The sequence below is a fragment of the Crocodylus siamensis genome, chromosome 6 (assembly GCF_052110815.1).
Source record: "Crocodylus siamensis isolate JL-2025a chromosome 6, ASM5211081v1, whole genome shotgun sequence".
Lineage (NCBI taxonomy): Eukaryota > Metazoa > Chordata > Crocodylia > Crocodylidae > Crocodylus > Crocodylus siamensis.
Genome location: NC_143400.1, coordinates 47896877 through 47914789, shown reverse-complemented (window position 1 = coordinate 47914789; position 17913 = coordinate 47896877). Strand labels below are relative to the sequence as shown.

At 44.0% G+C, this 17913-nt stretch overlaps 2 protein-coding genes across 2 annotated transcripts; both read left to right on the top strand.

Moving 5' to 3' along the window:
• Nucleotides 1-4150, top strand: LOC149862703 (olfactory receptor 14C36-like). Its single transcript, XM_090054065.1, has 3 exons — nucleotides 1-45; nucleotides 1394-1501; nucleotides 3161-4150. Exons 1-3 carry the CDS (start codon nucleotides 1-3, stop codon nucleotides 4148-4150), a joined length of 1143 nt encoding a protein of 380 aa, XP_089910191.1.
• Nucleotides 4151-13345: 9195 nt separating this feature from the next.
• LOC149862702 (olfactory receptor 5AN6-like) lies at nucleotides 13346-14182 on the top strand. Its single transcript, XM_090054064.1, has one exon. The coding sequence runs from the start codon at nucleotides 13346-13348 to the stop codon at nucleotides 14180-14182; it is 837 nt and encodes a 278-aa protein (XP_089910190.1).
• Nucleotides 14183-17913: the final 3731 nt, after the last annotated feature.

Below are 17913 nucleotides of genomic sequence, written 5' to 3'. Positions count from 1 at the left end.
ATGCCGTTGGCAAAAAGTCAGATAGCAAAAGGTCAGAGACAAAAGGTCAGAGACTAACACAACAAACTCTGTAATAGTAGTCTCACCTATTATTCTTTAGTTTGTAACGGTGTTGCATATACACACCCCTGTCTGTGCCTCATTTCAAATTACTTGAGCTTTCCATACCAGAGAGAGAAACTGACCTTGACAGCCCAGCACAAAAGATAAAGTATCTATAGTAACGAAATTAGCTAACTTTAGTGAAGTTGTAGAATTAATTAAATATACTATGCGCGCCATCCTGTGACCAAACAGGACCAGTACCACCCAAGTAAAAATAACCCCCCTTTTTTTATGAAACCTGAGCAAACAAAGAAAGCACAAGTGCCAACTCATTAATTATTTATAATTGGCGTATAGTAATTGGTCACCTGTGTCAGATAAAACTTTGAAAGAACTTCTGCCCAAAGCAGAGAACAGAGAACTGTGTATACACTCAAGAAGAACAGATCGTGCACGAATATTTCTCTTCGCCTACGTTATCTTTTTGGCGTATCCACATTTATCTCTCTATCTCCGACGTTATCTTTCTTATCAAGAGCTCCCGTTAATCTGCAGACTGCAACGACTTATATGAATCGCTCAGAAGCAACTGTCTTACCCACCCTGTAAATGCTGGGGAACATGATATCTGCATGCTGTAACTGAATGAATAAATCAACCCCACTGCCTGCGCTCTAGCCATCAGAAGTGTAAGTAAAATAAATCTTTTGTGAAAGCATCACGCTGTGTTTAAATCATCCTGACTCCTGTTCACCATTATCACCCACCTGCCCGGTCATAAATCCCCCTCCTCGTGCCAAGCTGGTCGTGCCGACCCAGGCTCGCAGGTCAAGGGTGCACCAGCGTTATGGAGCGCAACAACTGACATCTTTGAAAATTAAAATAGTAATTACCAGCACTCTCAAAAATCCTATAGTCTGGCAGGAATTTTGGTAGATCTGTTCTCACAAAGTCTTCATCTTAATCTCATTGTAATCTGCACATGCATCTTGGAAGTTGGAGCCCTGTGCAGTGCAGGATTTGTGCTGTGTGGGCAGTTGACAGACCCTGCAAGATCTTGTGCTTTGTACTGAGGCAATGGGGAAGCACATTGGGGAACGGGGGTGATGATGCTTACTGAACTACGTGTTTGATTAAGAAATTCTCTCTCTGTGTGCCTCTGCCTCTTTTAGCAGATAAGCTGCGATGAAATTCATGTTTATCAACAACAAGAATTTAAGTTTCCATGCCCCATAGCTTATAGCATTGCATTTGGAATAGTCAGCTTTCCTTAATACTTTCAATCTAACACGTCCCATAATTATTGAAACCTTTTACTCAGTTGTAATGACAATGTTAAACATTGTAGTTTGAGACTAAAAACCCTGCATTTTATCACACAGAAATCCCTATAACAGTTGAGTTGCGTATGGGAGAGTTGTACTTCGCCTTTTGCATCCAAATAGCAGCTATGCAGGTATGTATATGCACCCATTCTGGACACATGCCTAAGTTTTAGTCACAAAAGATGCAGCCAGACAGAAATCTATGACTTGCAAGTGTGAGACTCCCATGTATCAACCTTAATAACTGAGTGGTTAGTTGTAATTTACTCTTCAGACACATTTGGACTTTCCATTAGACACCTTAATAAGAAGGGCTCATAATTTATGCAGTGGGCATGGGAGTGTGCTTTCAAAAGTAACAACTCAGAGTCTTAAAACTGACTTTGTTTTATCATAAAAATGATAGCTTTAAACAGTATTGTTTCCTTTTTGTCAAATCAGTTTTTAATTGAAAAGGTGTCTTTTATATTGAGGACATTTCATCATATTTTTTAAAGATTTTAAAGAAAATGTAAATGAAGTCTACATTTCTTTTGAAGTTCTATTCTCTTTTTTCATTGCTCCTCTTGCTCTTTCCTTCTAGACTATGATATTACTGAATCCATCTTCATTTACTTTTGTGTGATAAGTTGGTTTTTGAGCTTTTACTTTCTGTGCGTGTCTTAATCGGCAATGCTGCCCATTTCAGCTTGACATGTGTTTCTAGATAGCATCTATGAAAGACATTGTTTTGGTTTAAATACTGTGATATCATAGCCCCTGCAGCAGTGTTGTCACCTGTATTTTATGGATGAAGAAACAAGACTTATAGTAGCTCATTGAATATCATGTTATAGTAATTTGGGAGTCCTGTTGTAACCATGATTTCTCTAGGACAATGTTAGAACAAGCCTTGTCTAGTAATACCCTTTATTGAAATAGCTATTTATAGTTGGGAGAGATGTTAGACAAACTTTCAACCTAAGGAAGGTTGTACCTAAAACTCATTTAAACCTCTTCCAACTATTTAGTTAGTCCAGAAAAAGGTATTACCAAACAGAACGTGCTTCTTGCATAGCCAAAATCATACATAAATCCTAAGAGAAAGACTGGAGTTCAAACAGATGGTCCTAAGATGGCTACCCCAAACTACTCACCACAACTCCTAGACCATTGTTCTTCTCCAGTCTAAATCAGCTATTCTTTTTCTCATATCACTGAGCTCACCTTATTTTAAGTTTAGACAGACATGATTATAACAATCATATTTACTGCTACCACTTTCTATTCCTTTTCTGGGTTGAGTTGTAATTATTTGTTTTGCTGCTATTGTAGGATCTTGTAGCACTGGTTATAAACAAGCCAGCCACTATGGTTACAGTATTTTTGTCACAGTAGATGGCCTTGGATGCAGTATAAGACAGGCATCATTGAGGGTTTTTAACCAACAGCATATTTCAGAACGGTATTTACAATATATAAACCCGAGTAACATCAGTCGCTTCTTTTGGAGCAGAGCAATGTTGATAAAACACATCTTTTTTGGTGATGAACATTAAACTAAATACAATGCCAAGTATCCACAAGGAGTGGATTCACTGGTAAGATGAGTTTTCAATTTAGTCCATTTTAAAATCACATCTCTTACATAATTGTAATAAGAACATAATTAAACAAATGATTGTGCTGAGGAAAACATTTCCCTTTCTTAAAAGTACCAATGTATGTTCTTAAAAGTACTAATGTATGTTCTTCAGAGGTATAAATACCAGCTTTTTTTCTGTCCTATTAATATATTTTTTCTCACTCAGAACCTGACCCTTCCGTTTCTCTCCACACAGTTTGTAAAGCAAGAAATATCAAATGAAACAACCGTGGCTGAGTTCCTGCTTCTGGGATTCTCTGATACTGGAGAACGGCAGATCATATTCTCTGTGGTATTTTTCATAGTTTACCTGGCAGCCCTGATTTGGAATCTGCTCATTATCCTAGTTGTAGCCTTCAGCCACCACCTCCACAGTCCTATGTACTTCTTCCTGGCTAACTTATCCTTCGTAGACATCTGCTACATCTCTGTCACTGTGCCCAAATGCATTGCCAATTCCCTAACCAGTACCAGGGTGATCTCTTTTTCTGGGTGTGTTGCTCAAGTTTTTCTGTTTGTGTGTTGTGCAGCCACAGAGATGGCATTCCTCACAGGCATGGCATATGACCGCTACGTAGCAATCTGCCTCCCTCTGCATTACAGAGAAATCATGAACTGGGGCGTGTGTGCCCAAATGGCAGCTGGTTCCTGGATCTGTAGTGTGGTCTATTCAATGATACATACTGTTACCACATTTAGGTTATGCTTTTGCCAGTCCAATATTGTAGATAATTTTTTTTGTGATATTCCTCAGCTGCTGAAGCTGTCTTGCTCTGACACATTCCCTAATGAAATTTTGCTTCTTTCCTGTGCTATTCTTTTTGGGCCCATCTGCTTTGCTTTAGTACTTAGGTCTTATATTGACATCTTTGTCACGGTCATGAGAATCCCTTCCACACAAGGCAAGTACAAAGCTTTCTCTACCTGCCTGCCCCATCTGATCATCTTTTGTTTATTTGTCTCTACACTCTTGTTTGCATACATGAGGCCAAAGAGTATCTCATCCCCATATCGAGATGTGTTGGCTGCTGTGTTCTATGCCGTTGTGCCGCCAACAGTGAATCCACTGATTTATAGCCTGAGGAACAGAGAGTTGAAAGTGGCATCCAGGGCAATGATGCAGAAGGTGCTGTTCAATAAAAGAGATGCTTTTTAAAAAGGTTTATCTGCCCGTCTTTGGTTGACACACTGAACTTTATTACAAGGAAATTAATGGAATGTCTGATAAAAGGATTATCAGCCTCTTTGGTGGCCTACTGTTAGTGACACGTGGTAATTACATTATCTGTATATATGAAATGAGACAGGAAATGAGAAGCTTTATTTCTGAATATAATGTATGCATATTACAAACAATAATCAAGCAAAAGCCACCTTTGCCTTCCTTTACTTGGCACTATAAGTAGAGCTAGCAAGAAAATTAATCTACTCCAAATGGGAAATTTGAATGAAAGCAAACAGCAGAATTATCATTATATATACTTAAAAGTTGTCCATCTAAGTGAAAATTTAAGAACCGGTGGGTTTAGCTAAACTAAAAAATATTTCAATTTAGAAATACATCAGTAGTCTTTAGGTGTATTTGAGCTACTCCTACCACAGTACCTGACACTTCCCTGTGAAGCTGAGGTAGGTCATAGGGGTCACTGACAGTGGGGTATCCAACCAAAAGATTTTGATTTTTAGACACTTAGTCTTTTCAGGGACAATACAGATAATACAGACAATACAGATACAATACAGATCCATCACAGCTCTTTTTTTATTTCCTTCACCTTCAGACATGGAAATCCACTTGAAACACCCATAGAGATTATACTGAGTGTGCTAATAGAATTCCTGTAATATTATGCACGCTTTCCAAGGAGCTCCTTCCATCTTAGCCCTTTGCCAGTGTAAACTGCTAAGTGTTCTCTGCACTTTTAAATCATTATCCCCTATGCTTCTTCTGTGGATAGAGGTTTTTTACTACTTGAGAAAAGTACTTTCAGGTGGCCTTATCTGTGGACCCTTGGGACTAAATCAAATTTCACATCTAATGATATTTATATTTTTATGTGCTTAGATATAGATATAAATATTACAATTTTTGGTATTTATGCAGCGTTTGTATTATATTTGCATTTACAAAGCTGAAGTCACCCTATTTTTCCATTCTGAAAACATTCAGAAGGATTCACCATAGCTTCATACACCTGCATAGGGAGGAATAGAAGCATCCAGGTATAAGTCTGGAGTTCCCTAAAACTTTATTTGAAGAAGAAATGCTCTAACCACTGGGATAACAGCAAGGCATTGCCTCATGCACCCTACAGTCCTGCTCTTGAGGCCAGCCCACTGAACAACTAGAAAGCAGGATATGGATGGCCAGGAGGAGAAGAGTTAGCCAGAGGGCAAGTGGTGCCGTGAAAAGGACACTGCTTTGCGCTGTGATGAGGGTAGGATCTATCCAAACATCCCAGGTAGGACCCGATCTCTCAAGTCCCCAGAGCACCCACCTGGCTTTCCCCAGTACCTGGAATATTCTCTGGGTTGTCCAGGGGCTGTCTCCATAAGTAGAAAAAACCCATAACAGGTCCTGGCCTGAAGGCACAAAACCCAGGGAATTCCCAACAGCCTGTGCCTCTATGCAGAGACCCATACTAACATATGGTGGCATGGATCAGGATGGGGTGGCGATGAGGTATGGGAGCCAGGGAGTTTCTGGCACCCCATATTTCCATCCTGGGAACTGCACTGACCCACGCTTCATGTGGAGATATAGATCAGTGTGGATCCTGGTATGGAGGCATGGGGCACCAATAGTTCCCTATATCTTGCACACCCCACACTGCCCAGGGTCAGGAGCCATGCAGACCAAGGCCTTCATGTCAGGCGCACGTCAGCACTGGACCCAGTGTGGGACAAAGAGGTCATGGGGAATCCCTGGGCAAAGGGAACACATCACCACTTGTACAGCAGCAGGACAATGGGCAACACGTGTTTAAGCCAAAGAAGTTGATCAGCTGTGGCAGGACACCGCAGCTGATCCACATTGATCTGGCCACCATCTGTCCCCACTGTCAAGGGTTTATTTTCCTTTCTCCTACCTCCAGAGTCCACCTTTGGAGTGTCTGAATTTCACAGATCTCTACAGCTATTCATGGTTCTTCTTGTATGATGCTCCACTAGTGGATATTTTTCCTTGCAGTGGCATATATGCCTGCTTCTGATACATGCACTGGACTCAGGCTGCTAGCCCTGTTGAAGGATAAGGAAGTTGGCCTGGAAGGTCTAGGATTAATGTCAATGAAAGGTCAGCCATTCCTTTAAATTGTCTGGAAAGGTGAGCTCCCAAGAACTTCTTGAAGAACTTTAGTCATAGGTTGTGGTTACCCATGATCCACATGGGAAAACATATGATAATCTCTGAGTCATGACCGAGGGGCCCCTTTGTCACAATGCATACTGGCTGGTGTTCTCTTTCTGGCTGTCCCAAGGAGGAAGGAAAAGGTAAAGTCATGTTGTAGTGATGAAGCCTCTGCTTCTCTCCCCATGTCCTGTACCCCTGCTTTCCCCACTAGTGTTTCAGATCCACTTCAGGTGCTGTGTGAGAGGCCAGATGGTTCTGGAGCAGTGAGGCCAGTGACTTGGCTCCACAATCCTTGTATTTTCTCTTGCTGTTGTAATGGTGCCATGGGGAGAGTGCTGTGGTCTTTCCATATGGGCTAAGAATGTGCCTGTGTTTCCTCCCAATGTGTAATGGGCAACAGAGCTGTTGTCCTTACTCAAGGCACCCAGGGTGGATGACTGGAAATTCTATGGGTCAAGATCCATCATGAACAAGGCACAGGGGACACAATGGTGGGAGTCTAGTACAGACCTCCTATCCAGGATCAACAGCTTGACCAGGAATTCACCAAGAAACTAACTGAGGCTGCATGCTCCTGGTGCACGGTTGTCATGGGAGATTTCAGCTACACTGATACCTTGTGGGAAGAGCACTCGGCCGTATCTGAACTGTTGCAAAGCTTCCTCGTGTGCGTGGATGAGCTCTGTCGGACTCAAGAAGTCTATGGACCGACAACAGGCAAAGCGCTGCTCGATCTGGTACTGGCAATGGGGGATGACTTACTTAGTGACCTAATGATTGAAGGTAATCTGGGAGACAGTGACCATGAGCTGATCACCTTCACCATCTGCCGTAAAGCTGGCAAGTCAGTCAGCAAAGCAGAAGTCCTCGACTTCAGGAAAGCCGACTTTGATGAACTCAGGAGGCTTGTTGGTGAGGCCCTAAGGGATGATGAGCCAAAGGGAAGGAGAGTTCAGGAACAGTGGTTGCTCCTCAAGAGAGTGATCCTGAAAGCTCAAGCAATGTCTATCCCGTCTCAGAGGAAAGGCAGCAAAAGGGCACAGCAGCCCCCCTGGCTCTGCGGGGAAGCAGTGGATCTCCTGCATCTAAAAAGAAAGACCTATAAAGGATGGAAGGCTGGATCCACCCCAAAGGAAGAGTACTTTGCACTGGTCCAGACCTGTAGGGAGCGAACCAGGAAAGTCAAGGCTGCGATTGAACTCCAACTGGCTACACGTATCAAGGACTATAAAAAGTCCTTTTTTAGATATGCAAGGAGCTGTAGGAAAAGCAAGGGTAACATTGGACCCCTGATAAACCATATGGGTCAACTGACAACCGACACCCAGGAGAAAGCCAACCTTTTGGCCAATGTGGTGCCTATCTTTAAGAAAGGAAGAAAAGTAGATCCAGGGAACTACAGGCCCATCAGCTGGACCTCTATCCTGGGGAAGATCTTGGAAAAAATCATGAAAGAGATCATTCTTTTCAAACTTCCTGAGGGATAGCCAGCATGGGTTTGTTGTGGCCTGACAAATCTCATCTTCTATGACCAGGTGACATACCGCCTGGACAAGGGAGAAGTGATTGACATCATGTATCTTGACTTTAAAAAAGCTTTTGATTTGGTATCCCATGATCATCTTATAGAAAAACTGGCCAACTGCAGCCTCGGCTACAACACAGTCTGCTGGTTGGGGAATTGGCTTTGAGGTCAGACCCAGACAGTGGTAGTTAACAGATGTCAAACATTATGGTGCGCAGTGACCAGTGGGGTCCCCAAGGCTCTGTCCTTGGGTGTTATCTTTTCAACATCTTCATTAATGATGTGGTCAATGGTGTCAGCAGTGGACTGGCCAAGTTCACTAATGACACCAAACTTTGGGGCAAAGCGTCCCCACCTGAGGACAGGATGCTGATCCAGGCCCACCTTGACAGGCTTAGGAAATAGCCAGATGAAAACCTGATGGCCTTCAATGCCGAAAAATGCAAGATACTCCACCTTCGGAAGAAAAACCTGCAGCATGCTTATAGGCTTGGCAGTGCTACACTTGCTAGCACCACAGCTGAAAGGGACTTGGGGGTCATGACTGACTACAAGATGAATATGAGCCACCAATGTGATGCTGCAGCTGGCAAAGTGAGCAAAACTCTGCCTTGCATCCATAGATACTTCTCTAGCAAATCCCAGGATGTCATCCTCCTGGTGTACTTGGCCTTGGTGAGGCCGCAGCTGGAGTACTGTATCCAATGCTGGACTCCACAATTCAAAAAGGATGTGGAGAAGCTTGAGAGAGTCCAGAGGAGAGCCATGCACATGATCAGAGGGCAGGAAAACAGGCCTTATGTTGAGAGGTTGAGAGTTATGGGACTCTTTAGCCTGGAAAAGTGCAGGCCCTATTCTGACACAGGGGCCAGGTAAAGAAGAGGACCTGAGAGGGAACTAACCCATCAGGCTTTCCCATTGGTCTGTTTTCAACCTGGGAGTGGAGCCTCCAGAAGGGATAAAAGCTCATGAGTCCAGCACGTGGATGACTTCAACAAGGGACAACAAAGAACGGCTGCAGAAGTACTGGTGGAGCTGACCAGTGGAGCAGAGCAGTTGCCCCAGAAGTGCCCTGAAAATGTCTCTGCTGAGCAGGAAGCAGCAAGCAGCTGCATCCCAGCCCTGCTGTGGTGGGAGCTGTGGTGTCAGTGCATGGATCAGTGCGCAGAGGGTTGGGAGGATACTGAGGGGTCCCCACAGCTGCATGAAGCAGCACAGATCCCCATCCCTCCAAGAGGCAGGAGCCTCTCGGTGCACAGCGCCCAGACTGTGCTGAAGGGACCCTGCGGCTGCATGAAGCAGTGCAGGTCCCCCTCCCTCCAAGGGGCAGGAGCTCCTCGGTGCACAGACCAGTGCATGGGGCCTGAGAGGGCTGACAAGCCAGGATAGCTGCACGAGGCAGCTCAGGACTTCGTGCAGCAAATGGCAGCAGGACAGAGTGACCATCCCAACGAGGTGGGGGAGAAGCCCTGCTGCCAGACCCATGGAGAGAGAGAGATGAGCAAAGCCAACCAGAATTGCTTGGAGCTGTGAGTTACCTGAAAAGGGGATTGCAGTCCCAAGGAGGGGAGGAGACAAAGATTTCCACAGGGGAGGAAGATCCCTGGCTTCACGGTCACTGGGCCAGACTAGTCATGTGGCCTAGAGGAGGGAAATAATGTGTCTATATGGTAACCTGCTCTTTCCCCTGGTATCACTCCTTCTTTTGGGCACAATTGCTGTACCATTGTTGTTGTCCTTGTTCCTTATATGGTTGGGACCTTTGCTGTAAACTTGTGCACTTATTCTTGTATCACGAGATGATTATGAGCTACCTTAGTTAGCCTACTAGGGGTTCAGTTGCTTAAGGGCTCCTGCTAAGGCATCCCTTACTCAATATTTGCTTTTATGGTATTTCTTATCTTCCTATTTCTGCATCCTATTAATGTCATTTCACTTGTGTATGTTTGGACTAGTGATTTATCCCGGCTGGGTTTTATCTGTTAACCTACTGTTCAACATGTGTTTTATTGTCAATTGTCCCTTGCCAGCTGCCTGGAGAGCCTGCTGAGGGTAGGGACTGTACACTAACTGGAAGACCAAAGAGGGTCAAGACCTATACTGATATAGTGCCTTTGTCTGCCATACCCATCCGAGATTGCCTGGGTTTACATTCAACAAGAGTTACTATTTTGTGAACTTATATATGGGTGTAGGTATCCAGATTGAAACTGTATTGGTCTAGAAGGGAAGTGTGACCCACAAAGGAAGATGGAAGCAGGAGGCAAACGGGGTGCAGTTAATACCCACAAAGCATCATAATAAGATGACTGAATAGCAGTGTTTTGGTTTTCAAGTCTCCTGCTTTTACAATGAAAGGGAAATTGAAAACTTGTAGTTGAAGACAGCTGTGCCTGTGAAATGTTTAGTTTAGTCATTGCTCATATTTTCTATTAAACAGCTTGAAAGAAAAATTGTGAACCTCTATAGTACAAATGTGGAGGAATTTCCCAGGGGAGCATCACACCACACTGTCTCCTACCAGAGGGGAAGCAGACAGGATTGGACATTAGGGGTTGGACCTGATGATCTGTTGAGGTCCCTTCCAACCCTAAGCACTATGAAACTATGAGACATGCATATTGCACCTGGGATGTGCCTGTCTGCAAATAATCCTGAGACCTAGGGCATTTTTTAGTGGACACTGAATTTCTGAACCATCTCCATGGGTTTTGCCAGATTCAGAGTTTTTCATCAATTACAACCTGCTCTCCCACCCAGCAACCTAAATAGTTGGCCATTGCACCTGCTATCCCTGTGGCATATCCAGTCATTTGACCTTCTGCCTCTAGACCTCCCAGCCATCAGCCTGGCCTTTTGAAAGTTAAACTGCCTCAACTATCAGTAGTAGTTGACAGATTCCAGGTTATATTATGGGCATTCACGAAGTATTACCAACATATGCCTTCATAAATTATAATAATCTTAGTTTACTGTTTTAGTTCTAATGGGTATTCAGGGTCAGATCCAATGTTGGTGTCAATGAGCAGAAGTCCTTTGACTTATTTAACATACAGTACAATGACATAGTGATTTGCTGAAGGTAACACATTGGTTTCCATTTGATCCATAATGAGGAGGCCAATGAGGTATCATGGGGCTGCTGCATCACCTGCCAACAGCATAGTCATTATCTCCCTTGCCTTCCTTCCATGCTGGATTGGTCCTGGTCCCACATGAGATGCATCAGCCATTTTCCTTGTATAAAGTACTCCTCAGACTGCTCTGTGAGAGACTTTGATTACTTGAACCATGAGACATTTTTCTGGTCCCTTCTAATACAAAACTGATCTCCAGCTGAAAAACCCTCATGCACACTAGGATTTGCCTGCTCAGAGAGACAATATCCCAGGCTCTTTTATGGAGGATGTGTATGGCAGAACACAATTTCCTCATGCTTGTTCAAAGGCTGCAGGACCAGGCTGGAGCCTCCAGTTCTCTGGATTTGACAGGGACAGGCTAGGTGAGCCTTTTTCTACCTTTAAAATCTTTATTTTGCCTCTTTAAAAACTTGGTCTGATTCTGCCCTTTTGACTGTTTTGAGGGGATTCACAGCTGTATGAGGGAGTCCAGAGGGCAGGGGAAATGCTTGTATGTGAGAGCAGCTCTCCCCCAAAGACAGTGAAGTAGCATGGGCTATTTTAAAATTATATCTACCTAACCATCTCCATGCTCTCTTCTTTGATGAGGTAGTGCTTCCTTCTGCTTCAGTTATATTTCTGCCCCCCAGTCTACCCTACCCTCTTGTACAGCACTGCACTTTTTAATTGTGATGCCATACTTTAATTTATTTTGTGGCCTAAAGGATATTTATTCCTGCTTTAGTACTTACTTGTCTGGATTCTCTACACCTCCAGTTAAAACTTCCCTCCTTTCTTCACATCCAGAGTAGCTTGAAAGACCTCCTGAGAAATACTCTGTCTTAAAGGGTCAGTGTGCTAGAGGCAATATCTTTTATTAGACCAACTCGACAGTCTAGTTGGTCCAATAAAAGATATCTCCCCTAGCACACTGACTCCTTGTACTTTTAGATCAACACGGCTACAACCTTTATGCCTGAAACAGTGTTTTAAAGATCATTCGTGTAATAAGCTGCTGGATTTGGAGCTGTATTAACAATTGGGATTTGAAATCTTTTTTTTTAATTATTATTATGGGCAGAATTCTTCAAAAAAATATTTTGCAGAAGGGTTTTCAAAAAAAATGTGAAGGTCTATTACATAAGAGAGAAGAGGAGTTAACCATTTCAGAGATCAACTTGGAGATTTGGGTTAAAGGAGTTTGGAAATTTCAAAGAATACAGCTGCACAATGTTTTGCAGTAACTGTGCATGGTCTTAAATCATATAGCAAGCAAAGAAAAGGAACAAACAATCACATGAGCAAATGAAATTAAGACATGATCTACCACCATCAGCTCTTTCAAATGAAAACTGAATTCTGCTTTGTGCTGGCAGAGAAGAACAATAGGAATCCTTGCAGAAAAGGACCTGGGGGTTAAAGTGGACAGTAATTTAAATATGAGCCACCAGCGTGCCCTGCTGGCCAAGAAGGCTAACAGCATACTAACAAGAGAAGACCGAGAACAGATTTAATAGCAGCCTTCAACTACCTGAAGTATGGTGTGAAAGAAGATGGAGCTAGACTGTTCTCATTGGTGACAGATGACGGAGCAAAAAGCAATAGTCTCAAGTTGCAGCAATAGAAGTTTAGCTTAGATATTAGGAAAAAAAATCTCACCAAGAGGGCAGTAAACCACTGGGCCAGGTTACCCAGAAAGGCTATGGACTCTCCATCCTTGGAAGTTTTTAAGGCCCATCTAGACAAAGCCCTGCCTAGGATGATCTACGTGGGGACGGTCCTACTTTGAGCAGGGGGTTGGACCAGATGTGACCTCCTGAGGTCCCTTCCAACCATCAGTTTCTATGATTCTATGATTCAAGGCTTCCAAAAATTTTTGACACTAAGGGAGAGCGCTTTCATAGGGAAGTACCCTAAGCAGGTTTTGCATTTCTGGAAATGAATCATAGATGGAAAATTCTGAACAATCAAATCAAACAACAACTGTACCCAAAACCCTACCACCCCACCTCAGATAGCAATAAAGTAGTTCACTTTTCGAGCTAAAATGTTCACATATTTTAGTATTTGATAGTAGCCTGCTCATATGTTGTCTACTGCTTTGATATAGTCTGGGTCTTAGAGCTCTGATTACCAGAGCAGAATGTGTTTATGTTAGTACATTACAGTATTTAATTGTGTTTTTTCCACCGCTTCCTCCTTTTTTACAGCTCACAAAGTGTTGTCCAAATGGCAATGGAAATACAAATCAATGTGACTGAATTTATTCTCCTGGGAATTTCCAATGACCCATGGCTCCAGATTTTCCTCTTTTTGGTGTTTTTAATCATATACTTAGTTACTCTTTTGGGGAATATGGTGATTATTCTGGTAATCAGGATTGATCCTGAGCTTCACAACCCCATGTACTTCTTCCTCTTCTGCCTGTCCTGCCTTGATGTCTTCTATTCTTCTATAACCACCCCCCAAATGCTCCAGAACTTGCTAGCTCAACAGAAAACCATTTTGGCTGTTGGCTGCTTTGCACAAACATTCCTGATTATGTTGTTCGGGTGTACTGAGGGTTTTATGCTCACAGTGATGGCTTATGACCGATGTGCTGCTATATGTGATCCACTACGTTATACAAGCATCATGAGCAAACAAGTTTGCCAACAGCTGGTGGGTGGTGCATGGACAATGAGTTTTTTGTATGCATTGATCAACACGCTGCTTCTGTTGAATGTGAATTTCTGTGGGCCCAAGGAAGTCAGCCACTTCATCTGTGAGCTCCCTTATTTGCTACCTTTGTCCTGTACTGAGACTTGGGCTAATGATGTGGTTCTCCTCACTTCTGTCGTGACATTTGGACTGATGTCCTTCCTTCCTATTGTGATCTCCTACATTTACATTATCTCTACGATCCTGAGGATACGTTCTAGTGAGGGCAGGTGGAAAGCCTTCTCCACCTGCATCTCCCACCTTACCATGGTGGGTTTGTTGTTTGTGGCAGCCCTTGTCCAGTACATGAATCTCAGTGCTACCTCCTCTGTGCTTCTAGATGAACTATTCTCTGTCCAGTACAGCATCTTAACCCCCATGTTAAACCCCATCATCTACAGTCTGAAAAATACGAAATTGCAAAAAGCTGTCATGAAAATACTTGTAAAGTTCAACTTTCTCAAGTATGGCACTGTACATGCTCTTCACTAAGTACCTAATAATGTCATGTGAAATAACGGAACATCAATATCCTGATTATATATCATGGTTGGGAATATGAATGAATAGAGATGTGATTTGCTGTCTCTTTAATTATATGTTGGAAAAGGGCCATTATCTAACTCTCCGGAGGAATGCAGTAATGGGAAATCTTGTGGTCTCAACTGTTATCTACAAGCTTTTCAGATTTTTCCCACACAGATACACACTTCAGGTGGAATTCTGTTGCCCTTTGTGAGTCTAAATAGCAACTTTTTGGTTATGTATATAGCATGTATGTGCATGTAGTGTTTCTCTTTCCCCTTCAGTGTGAACCCATAGTTGTATAGGCAGTACTGAGTATTTGGTTTCTATGTGAACCCACTACAGGAACTTGGGCACCCCAGAACATCCTGGTTGTCCTCTTTTCCCTCTCCCATCACTTCTGTTCTGGACCACAGACAGCCTCAGCATCACCTCTGGGTCCCTCCTGGTCTACACAAAGGAGGGAGAAACAAGGGGACTGAGGGGCAGTCACAGCAGGAAGCAGCAGTGGCAGATAGCACAGCACTCCAGCTGGAGTTGGAACACAAGCTCCAACTCACTCACTCATTTTAGGATGTGATATTTGAGACAACCACTAATACTCACCTCACCCAAACTCTGGTGCCTTGCAGCAAGGAAGACGCTTGCTCTTAACAAGGGGAATGGACATCTCAGTCTTGGAGGCCCCAACCCCTTCCCTCTCCCTTGGCCCTCTGGCCAGGCTGAAGTTGCCGTGGGGCCTGTGTGCAGATTGGAGCTATGGGCAGAGTTTGCCAAGGGAGAAAGACCCTGCACACCTTGAGGGGCTCCGTGTTTCATGCATCACCTGCCCTGTGGCACAGTCTTGGTAGCCATGGGCTCCAGCATATGTGGAACATGCCAGGATTTCTGTACATCCAGAGCAGCTGTGCTGTGACCAGCCCCTGTGATTTCCTGATGCTCCAGTGATTTTAGGTTTACTTTTTGTTTGTGCCATGGTTATACCATGACAGGGCTGGCAGGAGTGATTTTTCCCTGGTTTATTTCTCCCATCACCCATTCTTGCTCAGGATACTGAAGCCTGCAGGATGGCTGCCGATTTGCCTCATGCCATATCCATCTGGTTGTGAGGCTGCCCCAGGTAAATCACCCATACCACCTACAGCAGCCAAAGTGGACTCTATCCCCTATGGATTATTGGGATTTTAGGCCATATCCACAGGCAAGATGATGGCTGATCTATGGCTCAGAGGCCCAAGGGACGGGAGTAGGAGCCAGGGATAGTGAAGGGACAACAGGTTCCTTGAAAGGGCTGGGGTATGAGAGTGTGGAGGGAGCAGGAGCGGGCTGAGAACAGGGAGGGGAAGATGGAGGTGCTGGAGGGCAGCTCACCAGCCTCTGGGCACTACTGGGATGGGAGTCCCCTTGGAACAGCCTATGGGAGGACATGTGTCTGCCCAGGCTGGTGGGGCTTGGTGTGACAGACAGGCTTGTGGGAAGACAGGCATCTTTTGCCAGTGTCCCAGACATGGCTGCTTTGTGAAACATTGTGCACTCATCCCAGACACTGAGCTGGCACTCCTGCAGGCCCTTTGCCTTGCCATTACCCATGTCAGTGTTACAGGTTGGTGCCTCTGCACTTGTCAGATTTAAGGGCAACTTGAAGGCTGAGTGTGCTGTTCTTCCTCCTGTCAACAGCAATGCCTGATGATGCCACTTCAAGGACAATCCTGTTTGTCTGCCGGATTTTGGTCAAAAGAAGATTGAGGAGAAAAGTTTTCCCAGTTCCACCTGGAGCATCCAGAAAGAAGATGCTACCACTCCCATTGAAAACTGCTTGAGTAATCTTATTGAAGGCTTCTCTTTGGTCTGGGACCAGACTTGGCACATTATCTTGTATGTATTTAGTAAGGTGGTCAATGTTGTAGTTGGTCTCTCTCAAAATGTAATTCATCAGCTCATTATCATTGTCTCATTGTGGGTCAGGAAGGCCACAAGTTTTGAGGTCAGAGCCACCCAAAGCCTTGATCTTGTCCTCAGTGATAATGAGAGCTTGATTGAAGATGGCATCACTGTAGTTCAGTTCAAGGTTTGGATTTTGCACTTATGCTTGATGCAAAATATCCTGAGCCAGATTCTCCTTGTCATTGTCCCATAGTTGTTGAGGATTTGACATGGCACATGTCTACAGCATTATGGCAAACAAGTTTTGCAGCATCCCTGGTGACTGAGTTGCAGCTTCGTCTTCCAACGCACTGTTCCAATGTGTATTATCTCCCAGGAGTCCTCTGAGCTGGCAAGCCTGGTTGTAAGTTTCACGGATTGTAGCATCCACTGTTCACAAGCCCTCAAATGATGTTGGGCCTGTGGCCTTATGCAGAAGCAGTCTCAGGTAAAAGCATTCAAAATAGTTTGGATGTACAGTGTACACACAGCCAAGTGCATCCCTGGCTTTGATGTCTGGTTGGTCTGGCATATTTTGTCCTGCTTTGCAGCTTGACAGTTTCTTGGTGCCTAAATTCCAAGTGTCGTGTGGGAACCTTTTTGTGCATTTATTATCTCTCATTCATGGTGAGTTTGGACTGATGCTTCCACAGGGACCCTGCACCATCTGTGCATTGATGATGCTGAACAGAAATGGATCAATTCTGGATCTGGAAGTTCAGCACTGATGATGTTATCCACTGTGTGGACATGAAGTTCATCCTGAAACCACAGCAGAATGTGGGCATGTGGCAGGCCAAGCTTTTGCCACTCAATTGTGTACATGTAGCACTGAATGGCTCCAAAAATCTTTCCCTTGTTGATGAGATTCATTAATGTCTTCACTTCTTGTCAGAATACTCTTACCAGCAAATCATGCCAATCCTGTGGTTTTTGGCCTGAGATCAGTTCATTAGCCACTTCCACCCAAGCTGGGTTGCAGGTGAAGGTAATGAAAAGATCAGGGTGGCCATAGTTTCACACATATGTCATGGCATCCTGAGTACACTCATGCATGTAGTGAGGCCCACCTGTGAAACTGGAAGGCAAGATGCCCAACTGGCCAGCACTGGCAGCATTCTTCATGGCATCCCTGAGGTGAACGTAGTTTTCAGCTCCAAGTTTCTTTTGGTTCATTCAAATGAATCTCAACCTTTCTGCTTCAGTTTTGGCATACATGTCCACAGCAAATTGGTGGAAGAGATCTTTGCATCACAAGATGTGATTGAAACTTCTAGCTCACAGCATCATCCTGTAGGCATAAAGTCTATGGCAGAAATCTGTTGAGTTGGCAGCCCCGTTGCTGGGTTTGTCGCAGTTCAAAATGGTAGACATCATCACCCTGGTAGAAAAGCAGTGGATACTGAAGTGCATCATATGATCAGTGTGTCTAAGCAGTTCTCTGAAGGGAGTTGTTCCTGAGTTGCAACACAATGTCTTGATTGCCATGTTGTTCACCAGCCATAATGACAGCCACTTTTGTTGTTGTGGGAGCATTGAAGCACCGTTCATGCTCAGCAGCTAGAGTTTTGTCTGCGTGAATGACAACATGGAGTCACTTGAAACTGTGAACATAGTTGCTTTCCTTGTGAAGCATGTCTTGTAACTGCAACACCACCTGTAGGTTGGTTTGAATGACATTGTTGCAATGCTGTTCAGCCTGTTTTGTATTGTCACCCATGAAGTAGATCTTCAGGAATTTGGGCTCTTCATTTGGGAGTGGCATCAGACTGCCA

Coding starts and splice junctions, on each gene's coding strand:
- LOC149862703 (XM_090054065.1), top strand. CDS start 1: ATGCCGTTGGCAAAAAGTCAGATAGCAAAAGGTCAGAGACAAAAG. Junction 46..1,393: donor CAAAAGGTCAGAGACAAAAG/GTCAGAGACTAA, acceptor TAAACATTGTAG/TTTGAGACTAAAAACCCTGC. Junction 1,502..3,160: donor TCCAAATAGCAGCTATGCAG/GTATGTATATGC, acceptor TTTCTCACTCAG/AACCTGACCCTTCCGTTTCT.
- LOC149862702 (XM_090054064.1), top strand. CDS start 13,346: ATGGTGATTATTCTGGTAATCAGGATTGATCCTGAGCTTCACAACCCC.